Source organism: Podarcis muralis, chromosome 9, assembly GCF_964188315.1.
Source record: "Podarcis muralis chromosome 9, rPodMur119.hap1.1, whole genome shotgun sequence".
Taxonomy (NCBI): Eukaryota; Metazoa; Chordata; class Lepidosauria; order Squamata; family Lacertidae; genus Podarcis; species Podarcis muralis.
In genome coordinates, this window is record NC_135663.1 from 29,495,753 (window position 1) to 29,513,877 (window position 18,125).

General features: G+C 39.6%; 1 protein-coding gene across 15 annotated transcripts in view; it reads left to right on the top strand.

Moving 5' to 3' along the window:
- The window catches only part of BLTP1 (bridge-like lipid transfer protein family member 1), a 105,716-nt gene that overhangs the window by 82,240 nt on the left and 5,351 nt on the right, over nucleotides 1-18,125 (top strand). For 7 of the 15 annotated variants that reach the window (XM_028744747.2, XM_028744738.2, XM_028744742.2 and 4 more), the window contains 15 exons: nucleotides 404-648; nucleotides 1,708-1,923; nucleotides 3,300-3,480; nucleotides 4,674-4,851; nucleotides 6,534-6,695; nucleotides 6,805-6,944; nucleotides 7,602-7,782; nucleotides 12,101-12,304; nucleotides 12,738-12,917; nucleotides 13,731-13,868; nucleotides 14,732-14,992; nucleotides 15,459-15,609; nucleotides 16,433-16,590; nucleotides 17,156-17,348; nucleotides 17,551-17,768. In XM_028744747.2, the coding sequence (XP_028600580.2) occupies nucleotides 404-648; nucleotides 1,708-1,923; nucleotides 3,300-3,480; nucleotides 4,674-4,851; nucleotides 6,534-6,695; nucleotides 6,805-6,944; nucleotides 7,602-7,782; nucleotides 12,101-12,304; nucleotides 12,738-12,917; nucleotides 13,731-13,868; nucleotides 14,732-14,992; nucleotides 15,459-15,609; nucleotides 16,433-16,590; nucleotides 17,156-17,348; nucleotides 17,551-17,768 (2,806 nt within the window). The remainder of the gene's footprint in view (nucleotides 1-403; nucleotides 649-1,707; nucleotides 1,924-3,299; nucleotides 3,481-4,673; nucleotides 4,852-6,533; nucleotides 6,696-6,804; nucleotides 6,945-7,601; nucleotides 7,783-12,100; nucleotides 12,305-12,737; nucleotides 12,918-13,730; nucleotides 13,869-14,731; nucleotides 14,993-15,458; nucleotides 15,610-16,432; nucleotides 16,591-17,155; nucleotides 17,349-17,550; nucleotides 17,769-18,125) is intronic. The other 8 variants (XM_028744736.2, XM_077934014.1, XM_077934016.1 and 5 more) reach the window with 5 other exon arrangements.

The following is an 18,125-nucleotide window of genomic DNA, read 5'->3' on the forward strand; positions in this document are numbered from 1 at the left end:
TGTTATACATTTTGTACCAGAATTTTGCATGCACTTCCATTCACTAACAATTTCTGTTCATTCCTCTTATTTGCAGGTGGTCTTGGGGTTTCTTGCTGTTCTGTAGCTTTGCTTTTAATTTTTTTAATAAAATCATCATACCTACTAGTATGTATTCCCAACATAAGCTTATTGCTTTGTTTTTTGATTTCTCTTTCTAAGGTGCTTGTCCTAGATCATTCACTCATCTGTTTGTAAACATGTTTCATGGCTTAATTTCCTTGGACTGTCCAAAGTAATAAATATTACTTCGGATAATTTTTTGATGTGCTTTGCCTTTCAGACACCTGATTTCTCCCCACTCCCTCTGATAGAGATAGTAGCTATAACTTGAATGTCTTTTTTTTTTTTCCTTTGCAATTAGTTTCCAGAGGAGACAGAATTGGATCTTTTGTCAGTAACCATTGATGGTCCATCCCATTACTCATCCACTAGTGAAGGATCATGCTCAGTATTCAATTCACCCAAAACTCCAGCTGTCTTCTCACCAAGCATTCCCTTCCAGCCTGAAGAAGGAAGACGAGATGACAGCTTGTCTTCAACTAGTGAGGATTCTGAAAAGGAAGATGATCATGAAAGAGAGAGGCCTTATTTTTACAGGAAAACACAGTGAGCATATTATTAAAAACAATATCTTAATTGTGAAAGTTAAGCTTTTAGTTAACAATAATTTAGATAAAGAAATCCATCACTCTTAACATCTGGAGGGCTACAGGTTGGCTAATAGTCAGCTTCCATTTAAAGCATTTGCTGTTTTTCTAAATCCCTTTTAAATGCTTGAGTGATCTGAATCACATGTGCGCTGCAGTATCAACTTAAGATAAGTGTGCTGCATGTATTCGGATTTTTTTTTTTAACTTCCTCATTCCTATTCTTAAATTATACATTGTTAACCAGTTGCTTTGAAAGGGCTAAGACTTTAGAAAATGGATAAATCATTTTAAGCTGCTAAGACTCCTTTGGTAATAAATTTTATTTTATTATTTATTTATCAAACTTATTAAATGTATTTATTAAATTGGCATTCCGCCCTTCATCTGGAGATCACAGGGTGGGCCACAAAATCAAACTACAAAATGAGAACACAAAATGCATAACAAAACAACAAAAACAAGTCACAAGAAACTGAAGCTTTGGTAAGTTTAGGGCTCCCCTTTACCTGAAGAGTATACCTGATTACGGATCTCCCAGTGTCTTTTATGGAAGCAACCAGAGGGAGGGTGATTTGGATGCCCCCTTGTGGCTTTGGGGGAGTCAGATTTAAGTCAGAACAGACTTTAGGTGAGACCTGGAGGAAAGAGGTAAGCCTCCTTCCCCCAGCATCACAGCGCAATCCAACCAAGTTGGGGGGGCGGCCTCTAGAATAAGGTTACCAGATGTCCCTGTTTCCCAGGGACAGTCCCCGTTTCTACAACTCAGTCCCCATACAAAATCCTATCATTCCTACTGAAGTTGAAAAGTGTCCCCGGATTCATTGAAAACAATCTGGTAATCTTACTCTAGAACAGCTGCTTCCCATGAAAGTAAAACACATCCACTTCGCATATAGTTTGGCCCTTACATGTAGCATAGTAAAACACTAAAGAAATATTTCAAGTCCTTGCATGAAATAAGTTGGATACGTTTCTTTTTGCCAAGAGCTCCAAAACAGTTGTTTGCTTTCTACAGGACTCTTTCTCGCAAGAAAGCAACAGGTTTTGCTGCTGTCCACCAGTTGTTTACTGAACGGTGGCCAACATCTCCGGCCAGCAGAAGTGTGACTGGCACAACTACAGAGAGGAATATTGACTTTGAACTTGATGTGAGAGTTGAAATTGATTGTGGAAAGTGTGTGCTTCATCCCACAACGCTTCAGCAAGAACATGATGACATAAGCTTAAGGAGGTAAGAGCCCTGCTGGAAGCAGAGCATGTTCACTAAGTCGTACTGAGAAGAGCAGAATGCTTCTGACACAAAACTTCTCCAAGTCTCCATAAGATTAACCAGCAATTTACATTATATGCCATATGCCACAGGGTTCATGGTAATTTTTATGTCCCGTATACAAAAAAATTAAAAATGAACAATTTTATTTTAAGGCAACGATCTAAATAGGTAGCCATTGTTTTTTCCATTCAGCAACATTAAATAATATCCATTCTTTTTATAGATGTGAAGCCTTGGTTAGTATCGAGAACTCTGATACAGAACTTGATGGATCAGATCTGTCTATCTTCTCTAAATCATGAATATATAGATGGAACATAACCACATTCAGGTGGCTCTTTTCCATTTTGATAGGAAAGATTCTAAGGCTGCAGTTTTGCATAGATGGGACTTGTATCTACTTCAGTTGAATTTAAGCAACCAAAACGTCTGCAGGGTTGCAGCAGCAGTCAACATATTTTATTACTTCCGGTTTGTGTCTGTGTAAATGGAGTCCTCAATAAAATGCTCAAGGAGGCAGTATAATAAATGAAACAGACATAAATATTATACTATATACAGTTAGACCCAGAGGTATTCCTTTACAGATGGAAGGAGTCTTTGCATTCACAGAAGAGGCTTGGATCCAGTAGAGGCTTCCATGAACAGAAGGGGGAAGCATTTTGCACTAATTCTGCATACAACCTTCCACACCATCTCCTGCACTCTTCTAGAGGAGCCCTCAACTCTCTGGAGAATATTTTTTGAGGCAACAGGAGCCTTCAAGAGAAGGAGAAGCTAGGAAACAAAGCACCTCATTCCATGTATAGAATTCTGCTTACGGAATTCTGAATCCAACCCATGGTTTGTGGTTCGAGGACCCGACCCCCGCGAAGTAAAATGAAGACACAGGGACACGTGATATAAGGTTAATGGGCTAGAAAAGGCCACAACTTTATTGATTACAGCAATGAAAAGGTATTGGCTTAGGCATTGGATCGCGAAACAAGTGGGTTTCGCATAGGACGACAAAGAGAAATGAGAAATGAGGCCGGGGAGAGGCTGGCACTGCAGCATAAAGGCTGCTGGACACGCCCCCCCCCCATGGCACCTGGTTGGACGGCCACCGGGGGGGGGGGCGTGAGTGCCAGCCAGGTGAGCTGGAGGCAGGGGGCAACGCCCCCTGCTAGGAGCGGTGTTCGGGCTCCCGTCCACAACCACTCCCCTCTCTTTCAGGGAGGAGAGTCTTTATCTTCAGTTATTCCTAGCAGTGTTCACTTTCAGCTTTGGAAATAACATAATCTTACACTTACGATCCAGTTAAGTCATGCTGTGCCTTGCTGTTTACTGTTTAGAAGCTATGATCGCAGTTCCAGAAGTTTAGATCAAGAGTCTCCTTCAAGAAAGAAGAAATTTCAAACTAACTATGCATCAACTACTCACTTACTGGCTGGAAAGAAAGTTCCATCATCTCTGCAGACGAAGTCTGGTGACCTGGAAACAACAGTATTTTACATTCCTGGTGTAGATGTGAAGGTAAAAAAGCATGGAGGGAAACTGGGAGATGTTGGTCTTTTCCTTGAAACAAAGGTGATCAAGTACAACCACAGGTTTTTTTTATCCCTTAACTCCTAATCTCAGTGGTGCAGCTTCTGTGATGCTGGCAATTACACATATGCAGTGAAGTACAAATCCTATTTTAGACAAGTGACAGTTATTTTGGGTTTACAAGGTATGATGTAAATGTGGATTGTCTGTTATTATAGTCTCCATAGTTTACAGAGCAACCTTGTTACCAAGTTGAAGTGTGGACACCTTCAAGATAAGGTAAATCCTGGAAATGCTAACCTAACCAGACAAACAGCTTTTAGAAACAATATGTTGGGCTAGATGGAACTTACATTTTTAACCCAGCCTATGGTATAAAATCAGTACTTGGCAAAACCTGGATTTTACCATGAAATAAGGTATCAGTACAAACCCTGAGATATATCTGCTGAGATGAGCATTCCATTCTAAAGCATGGCATTGTCAGTGTTTTGAGTGGATGGAAACTTCATGTAGTGAAAGTTAGGTTACATAAAGTGCTTACAAGGATGGTGCTTTTGCTGTCCTTGCTCTTCTGTAGACATGGCATTGGCAATGTACTGTTTGGGCATTTGTACCATGAGCCTTAAAGGCCATAAAATGCAGATGATACCACCTGTGATATTTCTAGGCAAAACAAATATGCAGAGTTTCTAACACAATGGAATGCAAACTAGAGCCTGAACAAAGCCTGTTTATTTTATTCTAAAATACACCGTCTTTTCTCTCTCTCTCTTTTAAAGGAAATACTCCAGGCAACAGCCAGTACAGTTAAAAATATAATAGATGATAGATCACAATAATAAAATTATCAAACTTGTATAAATGATATAAGGACAGCAGCCCAGAAACCCAACGCAAAGACAATAATTAGCTTTGAGAAAATGACAGCTAGAATATTGCCAGTTTGGCAAGACTTTTCTTCTAGTGCATTAGAGCAGTTTTGAATTGAAGATGTTTATGTTTCAATATAAAGCTTTGCTTCAAATAATAGGTTTCCTTCTTTTCAAAAAGAAGTTTTGAAGAAACTATTACTCTGCCCAGATGTGGGAACTATGGCTGTGAATGCATAAATAAATAGGCAGGGGTTTTTCATTTGTAGCACACACTGGTGATGGATCTACACTTTTCTTTCATTTCAGCTACATTATAACTCAAAGATGTTAAAGACTGAATCGCCAAATGCATCCCGAGGGTCATCTCTGCCAAGAACCCTTTCCAAAGAATCCAAGTTGTATGGTATGAAAGATACTGCCATGCCTCCTGCCTACAGCAAAGCTAAATCTTTACTTCCTCCCCAACCCCCACCTATCCCATCAGGTAGAGATTTCTTTTACATGCTGTACCTTTGCTTTAATTCTCTCCATACTGTGGAGTTCCATGCTTAGATCTAATTCTGCTTCATAGCTTAATAAAGCATCCTACTTGATTGATATGATCATGGTCATTAACTCCTAAAACATACTTATACCAGAAATTAATATACTATTCAGTAATTCTAATTTTTGCTAAAATTTACTGGATAGAAACTTCCCTGTACCTTAAAGACTCTCGTCGATTTCTTGTTCTTTGTCTATTAGATTTTCTCTTTGTAGAAACTTTATTTCACCAAATAAAACTAATTTTCTCTACTTAATTTGCCTTTACTTCAGAGGCCTCGGCACTGAAAGTTGTGTGACTGAAGTCAAGCATTATAATATGACCCAGTCTACATACATATTTGCCTGGTTTGCCTGACACAGTGTAACCCAAACTGTGGCTTATCAGGATCATGCGAATGTGCAGATTTCTGGAGAGGAGCTTGCAGCTGATTTGCTCCTGCCCTGGTCTTATGCTAACCTAAGGTTTAATTTATTGTTTCTTCAGAACCAGAACTCAGGGTTAAACTCTCTCCCCACCAGTCACAAACTAAGAACAAGCGAAGAACAAATCACACTTTGTTCTTGCATGTTGTTTCTTATCTTGAAAAAACAGTAAATATGTGCTCTTACTTTTTATCCGTTCTTCTGAGTGTAGTATGTCCTCAGCTGGGACTTGAGTTCCCCCTAGCGTTTGAAAGCAAGACTGCTGTTGCTGCAAATAAAGTTTATGGGTTTCTTTCCCTCTGAAGTCTCAGTTTATTCCTGCCTTTACTTGAAGCAGATGTTTACAGTGTGTTCTTTGTCTTGTCTTCTACTTCTCAGGCCTGTGCATTATTATTTGCGTTTTTGTGTGAGTGTGTTGTGAGGTAACAACCCATGTCTCTGGTTTGTTCCTGATCTTTTGTTACTTGAGTGGTTTTCTTTGTTTTCTCCTCAGTGTGGTTTTATCTCAGCCTTTTCCCTCCTCCTTACCAGAGACTTTCGCCTCACTCTTCGTCTCTACTTAGTTGTTGCTGCCTGTGAAAGTCTTACAGGATTTTTTTCTACTCCTCCCCATTTGTTCTTTTTTCTATTGTTCATTGTGTCTCCTCAGCTCCCTTGTCAGTCCCATCTGCTTCAGGCCGCTAGCTGCAGCAGCAGTGAGCAAAATACTAATGTCTAGACCACTGTGCTCATGTCCAAAGCATGTGTGCAGTTGGCACCTGCCTCACAATCTCTCTCATCAGTGGCTGCAGTGAGGCTACTTTCTTTCCTGCGGGGATGGGTGCGGCTGGCACTATCAGAAACCTATAAGGCAGGCCAGAAGGAACTTGACTTCTTCCTGTGGGACCAAGCTGCAAGCATTGGAGGGGAAAGAGCAGTGGCAGCTTGTTGGAGGGGAGAGTGCTGAAAGCAGGAGTTAGCAGAGCTGAAGACAAAGCACTGAAATATGTTTTAGTTGAATCAACATGAAGCAACATTGTACATGGAAAAACCTCACAGGATTTAGTCCATTGGACAGGAGTAAATTGTTGTCTTAATCATCCAGAATGGTTTGAGTGATCCTGACTTAAATAAACATATCTTGTATTTTAATTTGTACTCTAATTGAAATGGTTGAATTAGTATTCCACTAAACCATTTTTTCCTCAAACTTTTCAGCCAAAGGAAAAGGAAGTGGTGGTGTAAAAACAGCAAAACTATACGCTTGGGTTGCACTCCAGTCCTTGCCAGAGGAAATGGTGATTAGCCCCTGCCTGTTAGACTTCCTGGAGAAGGCCCTTGAAACAATCCCTATAACTCCAATAGAAAGGAATTATGCAGGTATCACAGACTGTTTCTACCACATCTTTTATTTTATGATCCACTTCCATTAAAATGTTCTTTTCTGTTTTAATGAAATCCTTGGTTCTTTTTTTCTTTTCTTTTTTAGCTGTCACTTCACAGGATGAGGATATGGGGCAGTTTGACATGCAAGACCCTTTGGAAGAATCTACAGCCTCCTTAGTATCTTCATCAACATCGGCATATTCATCCTTCCCTGTTGATGTTGTAGTTTATGTAAGAGTCCAGGTGAGGACATGAGTTACATACTTAGGGAAGTTCATGTCCCATTAGAGTCAATGGCAAAACTGATAGTTATTTGTATGTGTTCCACAGTTTTTCGAAATGTTTAAAGGGGGAGAACTGACACCTTAATATCTTGATTTGTTGCATTGTATCCCACCCTTAGTCCAAGGAATTTACAATATAGCTAAATCTGAAGACTGCGGAAACAGCTAGAGAGGGGGCAGTCAATCTGTGTGCTTAGTTGTCCGAATTATAATAATCCAGGCATCGCTAGCACAGATAAAAGCCTAAGACAGGCTCATTCATGTGTCATTTTTGTTACATGAGAAGTGTGATAAAGCAACCTAAATTTCTTAATTTGCTCATATGGAAGTTGTCCTCCAAGCATTTCTCCCACAAACAATATCACTTTGGTTAGTAGAGGATACTAACCTCCTTATTCCTTACTGTTTTCTCCCTGCTGTCAGACTTCATATGGTAAGCTCCTTGGAGCTGAATGATGTCTTCTCTAGTGGGTGCTATGTCACCGCCAAGTGCCTATCATTATAGTCCACTCACATAAAGGCATAAAAGAAAAGTTAACAGAAGATGCTGGTAGTTGTTCTGTTCTGATTATATGGTTTGATATGTGTCCTAAAAATGGGTTTCTCTCTTGTTCAGCCTTCGCAGATCAAGTTCAGCTGCTTACCTGTGTCACGGGTAGAATGCATGTTGAAACTTCCCTCCCTTGATCTTGTATTTTCTTCGAATCGAGGGGAACTAGAAACTTTAGGTACAAGCTGTCCTACGGAAAATGCTATGCAAAGTGGATCTAAGATGCCTTCTAAAACTGTCTCGCCAGGTAAAAAAATGAAATTTAAAAATCCTGTTACATTTCTAGTTATTCAGAGGTGTGCAAAACAATTCAGTTATGGAATGGCTCCATTTAGATTCACTTCAGGAATTAACCTGGATGAGCTCCCCCCCCCCCCCCCCCGCCTGATATTGCATTATTTGGCACAGCTGCATTTTCCATTTTCAACAAACTGCAGAAACTAGTAGAGCATGAGACTCATGGGTTCAAACCCCATGTTGCCCAAAAGATTCCTTCTTTGCAGGGGGTTAGACTAGATGACCCTCGTGGTCCCTTCCAACTCCACAATTTTATTATTCTATGATTCTAATTTTGTGCAAATAGAGAACTGTAGTTAATGTTAGCTATGATTCAGGGAAAGAAGAATCAGCCACAGTTTAAGTTGGCTTGTTTCCTTGTTGCCTGGAGTATTTTTTTCAAAGAGGGCCAGATTTGATGAAGTGAACATTCGTGAGGGCCAACCAAAGTTGTTGACCTTTTTTAAGGATTGAAGTTGTTGGGGGGGGTTGCCCCCCAGGAGTGGACAGCCACAGGGGCCAGATTAAACCGACCGGTGGGCCTCATTAGGCCCTGAAATGGACTTTGGACATGCCTGCCTTAAACCATGCTGGAGCAGGAACTGGCAAGCCACTCCAGTATCCCTGCCAAGAAAACTCCATGGACAAAGACAACAGGCATATAAAAGTTATGACGCTGGAAGATGAGCCCCTCAGGTCGGAAGGTGTCCAACATGCTACTGGGGAAGAGCGGAGGACAAGTACAAGTAGATCCAGAGCTGATGAAGCAGCTGGGCCAAAGCCGAAAGGACGCTCAGTTGCGGATATGCATGGAAGCGAAAGGAAAGTCCAATGCTGTAAAGAAAAATATTGCATAGGAACCTGGAATGTAAGAACCATGAACCTGGGTAAGTTGGATGTGGTCAAAAATGAGATGGCAAGAATAAATATTGACATCTTGGGCATCAGTGAACTAAAATGGACGGGAATGGGCGAATTCAGTTCGGATGACTATCATATCTACTACTGTGGACAAGAAACCCGTAAAAGAAATGGAGTGGCCCTCATAGTCAACAAAAGAGTGGTGAAAGCTGTACTGGGATGCAATCTCAAAAATGATAGAATGATCTCGATACGAATCCAAGGCAGACCTTTTAACATCACAGTAATCCAAGTTTATGCACCAACTACTGGTGCTGAAGAAACTGAAATTGACCAATTCTATGAAGACTTACAAGACCTTATAGAAATGACACCAAAGAAGGATGTTCTGCTCATAATAGGGGATTGGAATGCTAAAGTAGGGAATCAAGAGATAAAAGGAACAACTGTCAAGTTTGGCCTTGGAGTTCAAAACGAAGCAGGGCAAAGGCTAATAGAGTTCTGTCAAGAGAACAAGCTGGTCATCACAAACACGCTTTTCCAGCAACACAAGAGACGACTCTACACATGGACATCACCAGATGGGCAGCATCGAAATCAGATTGATTATATTCTCTGCAGCCAAAGATGGAGAAGCTCTATACAGTCAGCAAAAACAAGACCTGGAGCTGACTGTGGCTCAGATCATCAGCTTCTTATAGCAAAATTCAAGCTTAAACTGAAGAAAGTAGGAAAAACCACTGGGCCGGTAAGATACAATCTAAGTCAAATCCCTTATGAATACACAGTGGAAGTGAGGAACAGGTTTAAGGATTTAGATTTGGTGGACAGAGTGCCTGAAGAACTATGGATGGAGGCTCGTAACATTATACAAGAGGCAGCAACTAAAACCATCCCAATGAAAAGGAAATGCAAGAAAGCAAAGTGGCTGTCCAACGAGACCTTACAAATAGCGGGGGAGAGAAGGCAAGCAAAATGCGAGGGAGATAGTGAAAGATACAGGAAATTGAATGCAGATTTCCAAAAAATAGCAAGGAGAGACAAGAAGGCCTTCTTAAACGAGCAATGCAAAGAAATAGAGGAAAACAATAGAATGGGAAGAACCAGAGATCTGTTCAAGAAAATTGGAGATATGAAAGGAACATTTTGTACAAAGATTTCCATAATAAAAGACAAAAGTGGAAAGGACCTAACAGAAGCAGAAGACATCAAGAAGAGGTGGCAAGAATACACAGAGGAACTATACCAGAAAGAAATTGATGTCTTGTATACCCCAGGTAGTGTGGTTGCTGACCTTGAGCCAGACATCCTGGAAAGTGAAGTCAAATGGGCCTTAGAAAGCATCGCTAATAACAAGGCCAGTGGAAGTGATGATATTCCAGCTGAATTATTTAAAATTTTAAAAGATGATGCTGTTAAGGTGCTACACTCAATATGCCAGCAAATTTGGAAAACTCAGCAGTGGCCAGAAGAATGGAGAAGATCAGTCTACATCCCAATCCCAAAGAAGGGAAGTGCCAAAGAATGCTCCAACTACCGCACAATTGCACTTATTTCACACGCTAGCAAGGTTATGCTTAAAATTCTACAAGGCAGGCTTAAGCAGTATGTGGACCGAGAACTCCCAGAAGTGCAAGCTGGATTTAGAAGAGGCAGAGGAACCAGAGACCAAATTGCAAACATGCGCTGGATTATGGAGAAAGCTAGAGAGTTCCAGAAAGACATCTACTTCTGCTTCATTGACTATGCAAAAGCCTTTGACTGTGTCGACCACAGCAAACTATGGCAAGTTCTTAAAGAAATGGGAGTGCCTGATCACCTCATCTGTCTCCTGAGAAATCTCTATGTGGGACAAGAAGCTACAGTTAGAACTGGATATGGAACAACTGATTGGTTCAAAATTGGGAAAGGAGTACGACAAGGCTGTATATTGTCCCCCTGCTTATTTAACTTATATGCAGAATTCATCATGCGAAAGGCTGGGCTGGATGAATCCCAAGCCGGAATTAAGATCGCCGGAAGAAATATCAACAACCTCAGATATGCAGATGACACAACCTTGATGGCAGAAAGTGAGGAGGAATTAAAGAACCTTTTAATGAGGGTGAAAGAGGAGAGCGCAAAATATGGTCTGAAGCTCAACATCAAAAAAACGAAGATCATGGCCACTGGTCCCATCACCTCCTGGCAAATAGCAGGGGAAGAAATGGAGGCAGTGAGAGATTTTATTTTCTTGGGCTCCATGATCACTGCAGATGGTGACAGCAGCCACGAAATTAAAACACGCCTGCTCCTTGGGAGAAAGGCGATGGCAAATCTAGACAACATCTTAAAAAGTAGAGACATCACCTTACCAACAAAGGTCCGTATAGTTAAAGCCATGGTTTTCCCAGTAGTGATGTATGGAAGTGAGAGCTGGACCATAAAGAAGGCTGATCGCCGAAGAATGGATGCTTTTGAATTATGGTGCTGGAGGAGACTCTTGAGAGTCCCATGGACTGCAAGAAGATCAAACACATCCATTCTTAAGGAAATCAGACCTGAGTGCTCACTGGAAGGACAGATCGTGAAGTTGAGGCTCCAATACTTTGGCCACCTCATGAGAAGAGAAGACTCCCTGGAAAAGACGCTGATGTTGGGAAAGATGGAGGGCACAAGGAGAAGGGGACGACAGAGGATGAGATGGTTGGATAGTGTTCTCGAAGCTACAAACATGAGCCTGACCAAACTGCGGGAGGCGGTGGAAGACAGGAGTGCCTGGCGTGCTCTGGTCCATGGGGTCACGAAGAGTCGGACACGACTAAACGACTAAACAACAACAACAACAACAACACTAAGGTTTGTCTGGGTTTGGCTAATTGAAAATGGAAGCTTTTCGTCTCCTGTGTGAGAGGAGGCGAGGGATGTGCATGAGCTTTGAGACTTGTGCAGGTAACACTGAACCAAAGTATTTAGTGCATTGTTATTTACTCTTTGGAAACATATAAATGTTTAAGTGATTTACTTTTTTAAGAAGGGGGAAACATCTCTTCTACCTTCCTTCTGTTCCTCCAGTTATCTCCTCACTGTCAAAATTTAGCTTTAGTATCCTAAGGGCAACATTTATCAAAATTTTGTTTCTGTGGTCTGTAAAGCACCATGTATACATAAATAATAATTTGTTGCATGTATCAGAATGGGAATTTGAGTTGTAGATTGTTTTGTCTCATGTAAAGCTACTTTTTTAATTTGAAGGAAGTGTTGAAAGCAACAGTTTGGTGTATGACACTGGGGAGTCATATCTTTACATGTCTGTGTCATCATATTTGATGGTTCAAATGGAATAATCAAGAGAGAACTCATGGCTGATCTTTAGGATTGAACTAAGGTACATGTAATTTATTTAATATGTGCTATTTTTAAAATTGTTCTTTCATTTTGCACTATAGGTTCATCGCCTGGACTGGGCAGTCCTTTTGGCAGAACACGGCATAGTAGTAGCCAGTCAGATTTGACAGGCGCTAGCAGCAGTTCTTCAGGTCTGAGCTTCACTGCCTGCATGTCCGATTTCTCTCTCTATGTGTTTCATCCGTATGGAGCAGGGAAGCAAAAGTCCAGTGTAGCAGGATTGTCTTCTGGATCAGGATCCCTAGGTAATTGCAGAATATAAAATTTCACAAAAGTGTATTGGTTGTTCTTAAGCTTTGGTGGGGTGGGGAGGGCTGTTCTAAGAGAAATACAAAAGAGTTTCTGCAAAAAGTATTTTTCTATTTCTATGAAAAGCCAATCATTTCAACACATGTGAGCGTACATTAAAGATGCAGTTTTCTGTGTATGCATTTCATAGAGTTCATGGGTGTGTTAGTGTCCTTTCCACTAGTATATGCAAAATCTTTCCTAGCTGATTTTTACAATTTTTTTAAAGAACAAATGAGATATATAGCTGCGATTATCAACAGTTTGTGTTACACAGTCCAAAGTGCCTATGTCTTTTTGTGCTAAGCTGAAATCTGCAGGCACTAGAAAGAACAACTTAGGGTCCTTCAAAACAAGTGAAAACTGTTATGTTGTTCCTTATGGTTTCAGGAAATGTAGACGAAGAACCCTCATCAGTTACTGGTCGTAAAGATTCGTTGAGCATCAATCTGGAGTTTGTAAAAGTTAGCCTTTCAAGAATAAGGCGTTCAGGAGGTGCTACCTTTTTTGAGAGCATGTCTGCAAGCAAATCTGCAAGCAAAATGGATACTACATTAATAAACATATCTGGTATTTATCAGTCTTGTTTAATGTTGGACCTAGTCCACCATGCAGCATGGTTGTATATGCTCCATTGCATTTATGGGTGTAACAATAATTAACATTGTTTTCTTGCGATATTATATTCTACCTCTATTTTCATCTCACTTTTATGTACCGTCTTTCTATATTACCATACACAGTTTACAAGCTGAAGAAGCAACAAAATATACAACAAATATGACTGTATGACAATCTGATCCAGTACAAAAAGAGTCATAATAAAAACATAACTTGAAAATAAACAACTTGTAGCAAAGTAATATTCAGTAATCCTCTACTATTATTCAGTATAATAGTACACAATAAAATTAAAAATCGGCATATAATAATTAAATAGAAATGCAGTTTTAACAATTACAATAAAAAATTACTAAACTGTAATCAGTAAAAGTAACAGCAAGTCAAAATGCATGAAATACAACACACACAAAACCGTGTAAAAGGTGGTTGGGCAGTACTGATGGTTAGGCTTTTGGTGGCTGCTGGTGTTCATGCTGTGTGGAAGGTGAAGCTATTTTGTTCTGTTTAAGATGGCTTTTTCTTCATACCAACACTTTTAGTATTTTATTGAACAAGTTATTTAGTATTTTATTATTTCATTGCATTTCTTATGTGTTTTATTATTGTAAATCATTTGGGGATGCCTCTGGTTGTGTGAAGCAATATGTAAATACACTATGTAAATATAATTAGCAAAACTTACTTAAAAAGGAGGAAAGCACTTTGGAGCGTATTGTTGCACATCCAGTTTTATACTTACTTTTTTAATTCTTTTATTAGCTGTGTGTGATATAGGATCTGCTTCCTTTAAATATGACATGAGGAGACTAAGTGAGATTTTAGCATTTCCAAGAGCCTGGTACAGGAGGAGTATTGCAAGACGCCTCTTTCTCGGGGACCAAACAATAAATCTCCCAGGTAAGTGATTAAAAAAATAATAATCCAGATTACAATGTAGAGAATTTTTAGCTGTTGTACTTTGCTCATTTTATTATTTAATTATTCTTTCTTTCTTTCTTTTGCCGTATTTCAACAATATGATTAGTTAATATTGTGAACATTTTTTGTGGTGGAGTCTGTGATGGAAGTAAGCAGCGAAGCTGTGTTTAATATATGTATGATTTGTCTTGGCCTTGAATCTGAACTTTTTTTGAAAACAGGGTTCACTCTTAAGCTTATATCCAAGTGTGGTGTCCTGCTTGCACAACATACTTTCATTTGTACTAATGGGGCTTTCTCTCTTCCCTTCTCTACCCCATCACACATACCCAAGATCTGCCCTGGGAGGTTTGGGGACCCTCTAGAGCAGGTTTGCGTGGTGGGGAGTGACTTCTGTGCACACACTCTGGTGCACTATTGGATCCCACCCTTGGTAATTCATTAATTTCTGTATCTTGCAACCGTGACGAATTTGATATAGGATGGGCTGATAAAAAACAAGGTCACACTGGAGAAACGCACGCTTTGACAAACTGATAACATTTGCTTTTGGCTAATAATAACCTGCCGTTCAGTGCACGGAATGGTAATGTAAGCTTTATAGTGGTACATCAGGTTAAGTACTTAATTCGTTCCGGAGGTCCGTTCTTAACCTGAAACTGTTCTTAACCTGAAGCACCACTTTAGCTAATGGGCCCTCCTGCTGCTGCCACGCCGCCGGAGCACGATTTCTGTTCTCATCCTGAAGCAAAGTTCTTAACCCGAGGTACTATTTCTGGGTTAGCGGAGTCTGCAACCTGAAGCGTCTGTAACCCGAGGTACCACTGTATTTTATTTCTCAGTAGCATCTGGCCCCGGGACACCAGATTCTATTGAAGGAGTAAACCAGCACATGTCTCCTGAATCATCGCGAAAAGCATACTGTAGAACCTGGGAGCAGCCAAGCCAGTCCGCCTCATTTACGCACATGGCTCAGTCCCCTAATGTTTTCAATGAGCACAGCACAAACAGCAATATGTCACCTGGAACAGCAGCACATAACTTAAAATCTCCAGCTGTTTCAAGATCCAGGAGCGTGTCAGACTCTTCAGTTCCCCAGAGAGGTACAAACATCATTCTTTCCTTTTACTGCTTTAATTCGCATGCTACTGTGTAATAATATCTTTGGGTCATGCCGTATATCATTCAGATTTGTAGCGATTGTAATCTTAGCATGGGGGAATTTAATCAGCTGTGACAACCATCTTGTCACTATTATCAGCCACTGGGAGATGATGTCATGTTAGCCGTTCCTTTGAAGCCAAATTTGGAAATTGATTCAAGTCGTGTGGACGATTTCTGCATGACAACTCTTTGCTTTTAGCCACTGCTGGAGCTGGTGTAGAGATGCTCCACAAGATCATACAAATATATAATGGTAAGAAGTTTCCCGCCATGAAGTCATCACCGCTACTGAAACGTTTTCTAACAAAATTCACACAGTAGTGGAAACAAATTGTATCTAAAACTGGCATGTCATTATTACTTTTTAATATTAAATTTAAAAAGTCTGGTGATGTTTTATTCTAGATACTGTCTCAAAAACATCAACTCCATTTAATAAATCAAACAAAGTTGGAAGTCAGCAAGTGACACCATGGGAAACGCTGGTTGTCTTTGTTATGAATTTGAAGCAATTAAATGTCCAGATGAACATGAGCAATGTAATGGGAAATACTACGTAAGTAAATTTCTGATTCTTGTAATCAAAAGAAATCTTTCAAATATATGTGTATGTGTGAGCTACCTTTTCTTCTAGTAGTCTTAAGTGAGTTGCTTGAAACATTTCTCTCATTGACAGGGAGAGTAAGAGATCAATCGAAACAGAATGTATACAAAGAATGGAGAATATTTAAGGAATATCTAACAAAATTATTGTAAGAATAAGATTCTCCTGAACTAGAACTAGAGCGATTCTTGTAAATAAAAGGTGGAAATGATATTATGTTTGGACGTACGAAAATAATTACGTTAATTTGAGACTGTGCATTATAAAGGAAAGAATAGATACAGTAAATGAAAATATTTGGAAGTCTTTTTTAGCTAATTTACAGTAATGTTTTTGTTCTTTTTTGTGAGTTTGTAAATATATGGCATTTACATATACGAAATGTATAGTATTATTTTTTCTCTTTTTCTCTCTTCTTATATTCTTTCTTTTTTATTTTCTCATTTTGTGTCTGTATTAAATGTTGTTGCATTTTGAAGGGGAAAAAAAGATTTTTCTCTAATTAAATATGTTAACCTTGTCAGTAAAAAAAAGAAAAAAAGAGAAACATTTCTCTCATCTAGATCCATAAATATAGTTCCTTTCTAAAATTTAAATTTTGGCACTCGACTTTCCTTGTTTTTTTATGCCCATGTATGATTTTTAAAAATGAACATTTTCCATAATACTTAAATTACTTTTAAAGTTTTAAATGCTTTCCCCAACTTTTATTTTTGACATATGAGAGTCAGAGATGGCATACAATGTATTTTTCTCATTTTTGTCCCTGTTTTAGGTGGACTACTAGTGGTTTGAAAAGCCAGGGCCGTTTATCTGTGGGCAGTAATAGAGATCGGGAAATTAGCATGTCAGTCGGTCTTGGGAGGTCACATTTGGATTCTAGAGGTGGAGTGGTTGGAGGTACCATAGATGTTAATGCCTTGGAGATGGTGGGTAAGTTGGAATGTCAGTGTGTGTGTCTGTATGTGTGCATGCACACAATAAGTCAATCATTTGTTTTGATTTTTACATACACTTTTCCTTGGCAGAGAAAGGCTATAATCCAGTCTTCAAAACCATAGAAGTTGTATGGCTTTTAATGTGAACGTTAGCCTGTTATTAAAGCCTCTCTCGTTGAAGTTACTGAGCCTAAGAAATGCACAACTTTGGCTAGATTGTGTCCAGTTTTTGCCCGGCAGCTTCCACGGTGCTGTTCAAATCTTGAATTCAAATCTTGAATTCTGTGGCACATTTCAGTTCGTAATAGCAGGAAACTGTCAGTTGCCCATGCTCACTAGAAGGTGTGCTGAAAGTAGAGAGCAGGTGTGCTACAGAAAAGCAGCTGTCTCAGGCAACCCAATTCTCATATTGCAAGTGATCCACTCTCCTATTGTCATCCGGAGCTGGGAGAGACCTCAAATCTTATGACATGGATTGGGCTGTGTATTGGCAAACCATGGGAGAGAGGCGGGCTAGATACTATCTTGTTCCCATATAATGCAAATGTTGTTTTTTTTAGCTCATATTTCAGAACATCCCAATCAGCAGCCAAATCACAAAATTCAGATTACCATGGGTTCTACTGAAGCACGGGTTGATTACATGGGGTCCAGTATCCTAATGGGCATTTTCAGTAATGCAGACCTTAAACTGCAAGATGAATGGAAAGTTAATCTCTACAATACTTTTGAATCCAGTATTACTGATAAAAGGTAAGGTTTCTTGCCATATCTAATGGTGTACATTTCTGCTCGTATGGTTTCTAATCAAAGCTATTTTTAAAAATTTCCTTCTTAAGCTGTTATCCCATTTCTACTGTAGTTGCTACATTTATATACATTGACTATCATCCCATTATAACCAAGTAATACAATATGAATTCACAAGAGATATTATCTCATTTCAATGTTTCAGTGAGATATTTGTCCATGGAGATTTGAAGTGGGATATTTTTCAAGTAATGATTTCCCGATCAACCACACCTGACCTCATCAAAATAGGAATGAAGCTCCAAGAATTCTTTACTCAGCAGTTTGATACCAGCAAGAGAGCTTTGTCTACATGGGGACCTGTTCCTTATCTTCCCCCAAAGAGTGTGGTCCATGTTGCAGAGAAAAGCTCACACCAGCAATGTACGTATTGAAACTGCTTTAGCCCATTTCGTAATTAAAAGTTTTATATTCCGATTTCATGATAATTTATTATTTCAATAATAATTTATTATTTATACCCCGCCCATCTGGCTGGGTTTTCCCAGCCACTCTGGACAGCTCCCAACAGAATATTAAAAATAGAATCAAACATTAAAAACTTCCTTAAACAGGGCTGCCTTCAGATGTCTTCAAAAAGTCATATAGTTGTTTATTTCCTTGACATCTGATGAGAGGGCGTTCCACAAGGTGGGCGCCGCTACCGAGAAGGCCCTGTGCCAGATTGGCTTGGAATAATACGAGCTGTTTCCTAAGAATCAGGAAATAGCTCTGCTTGGC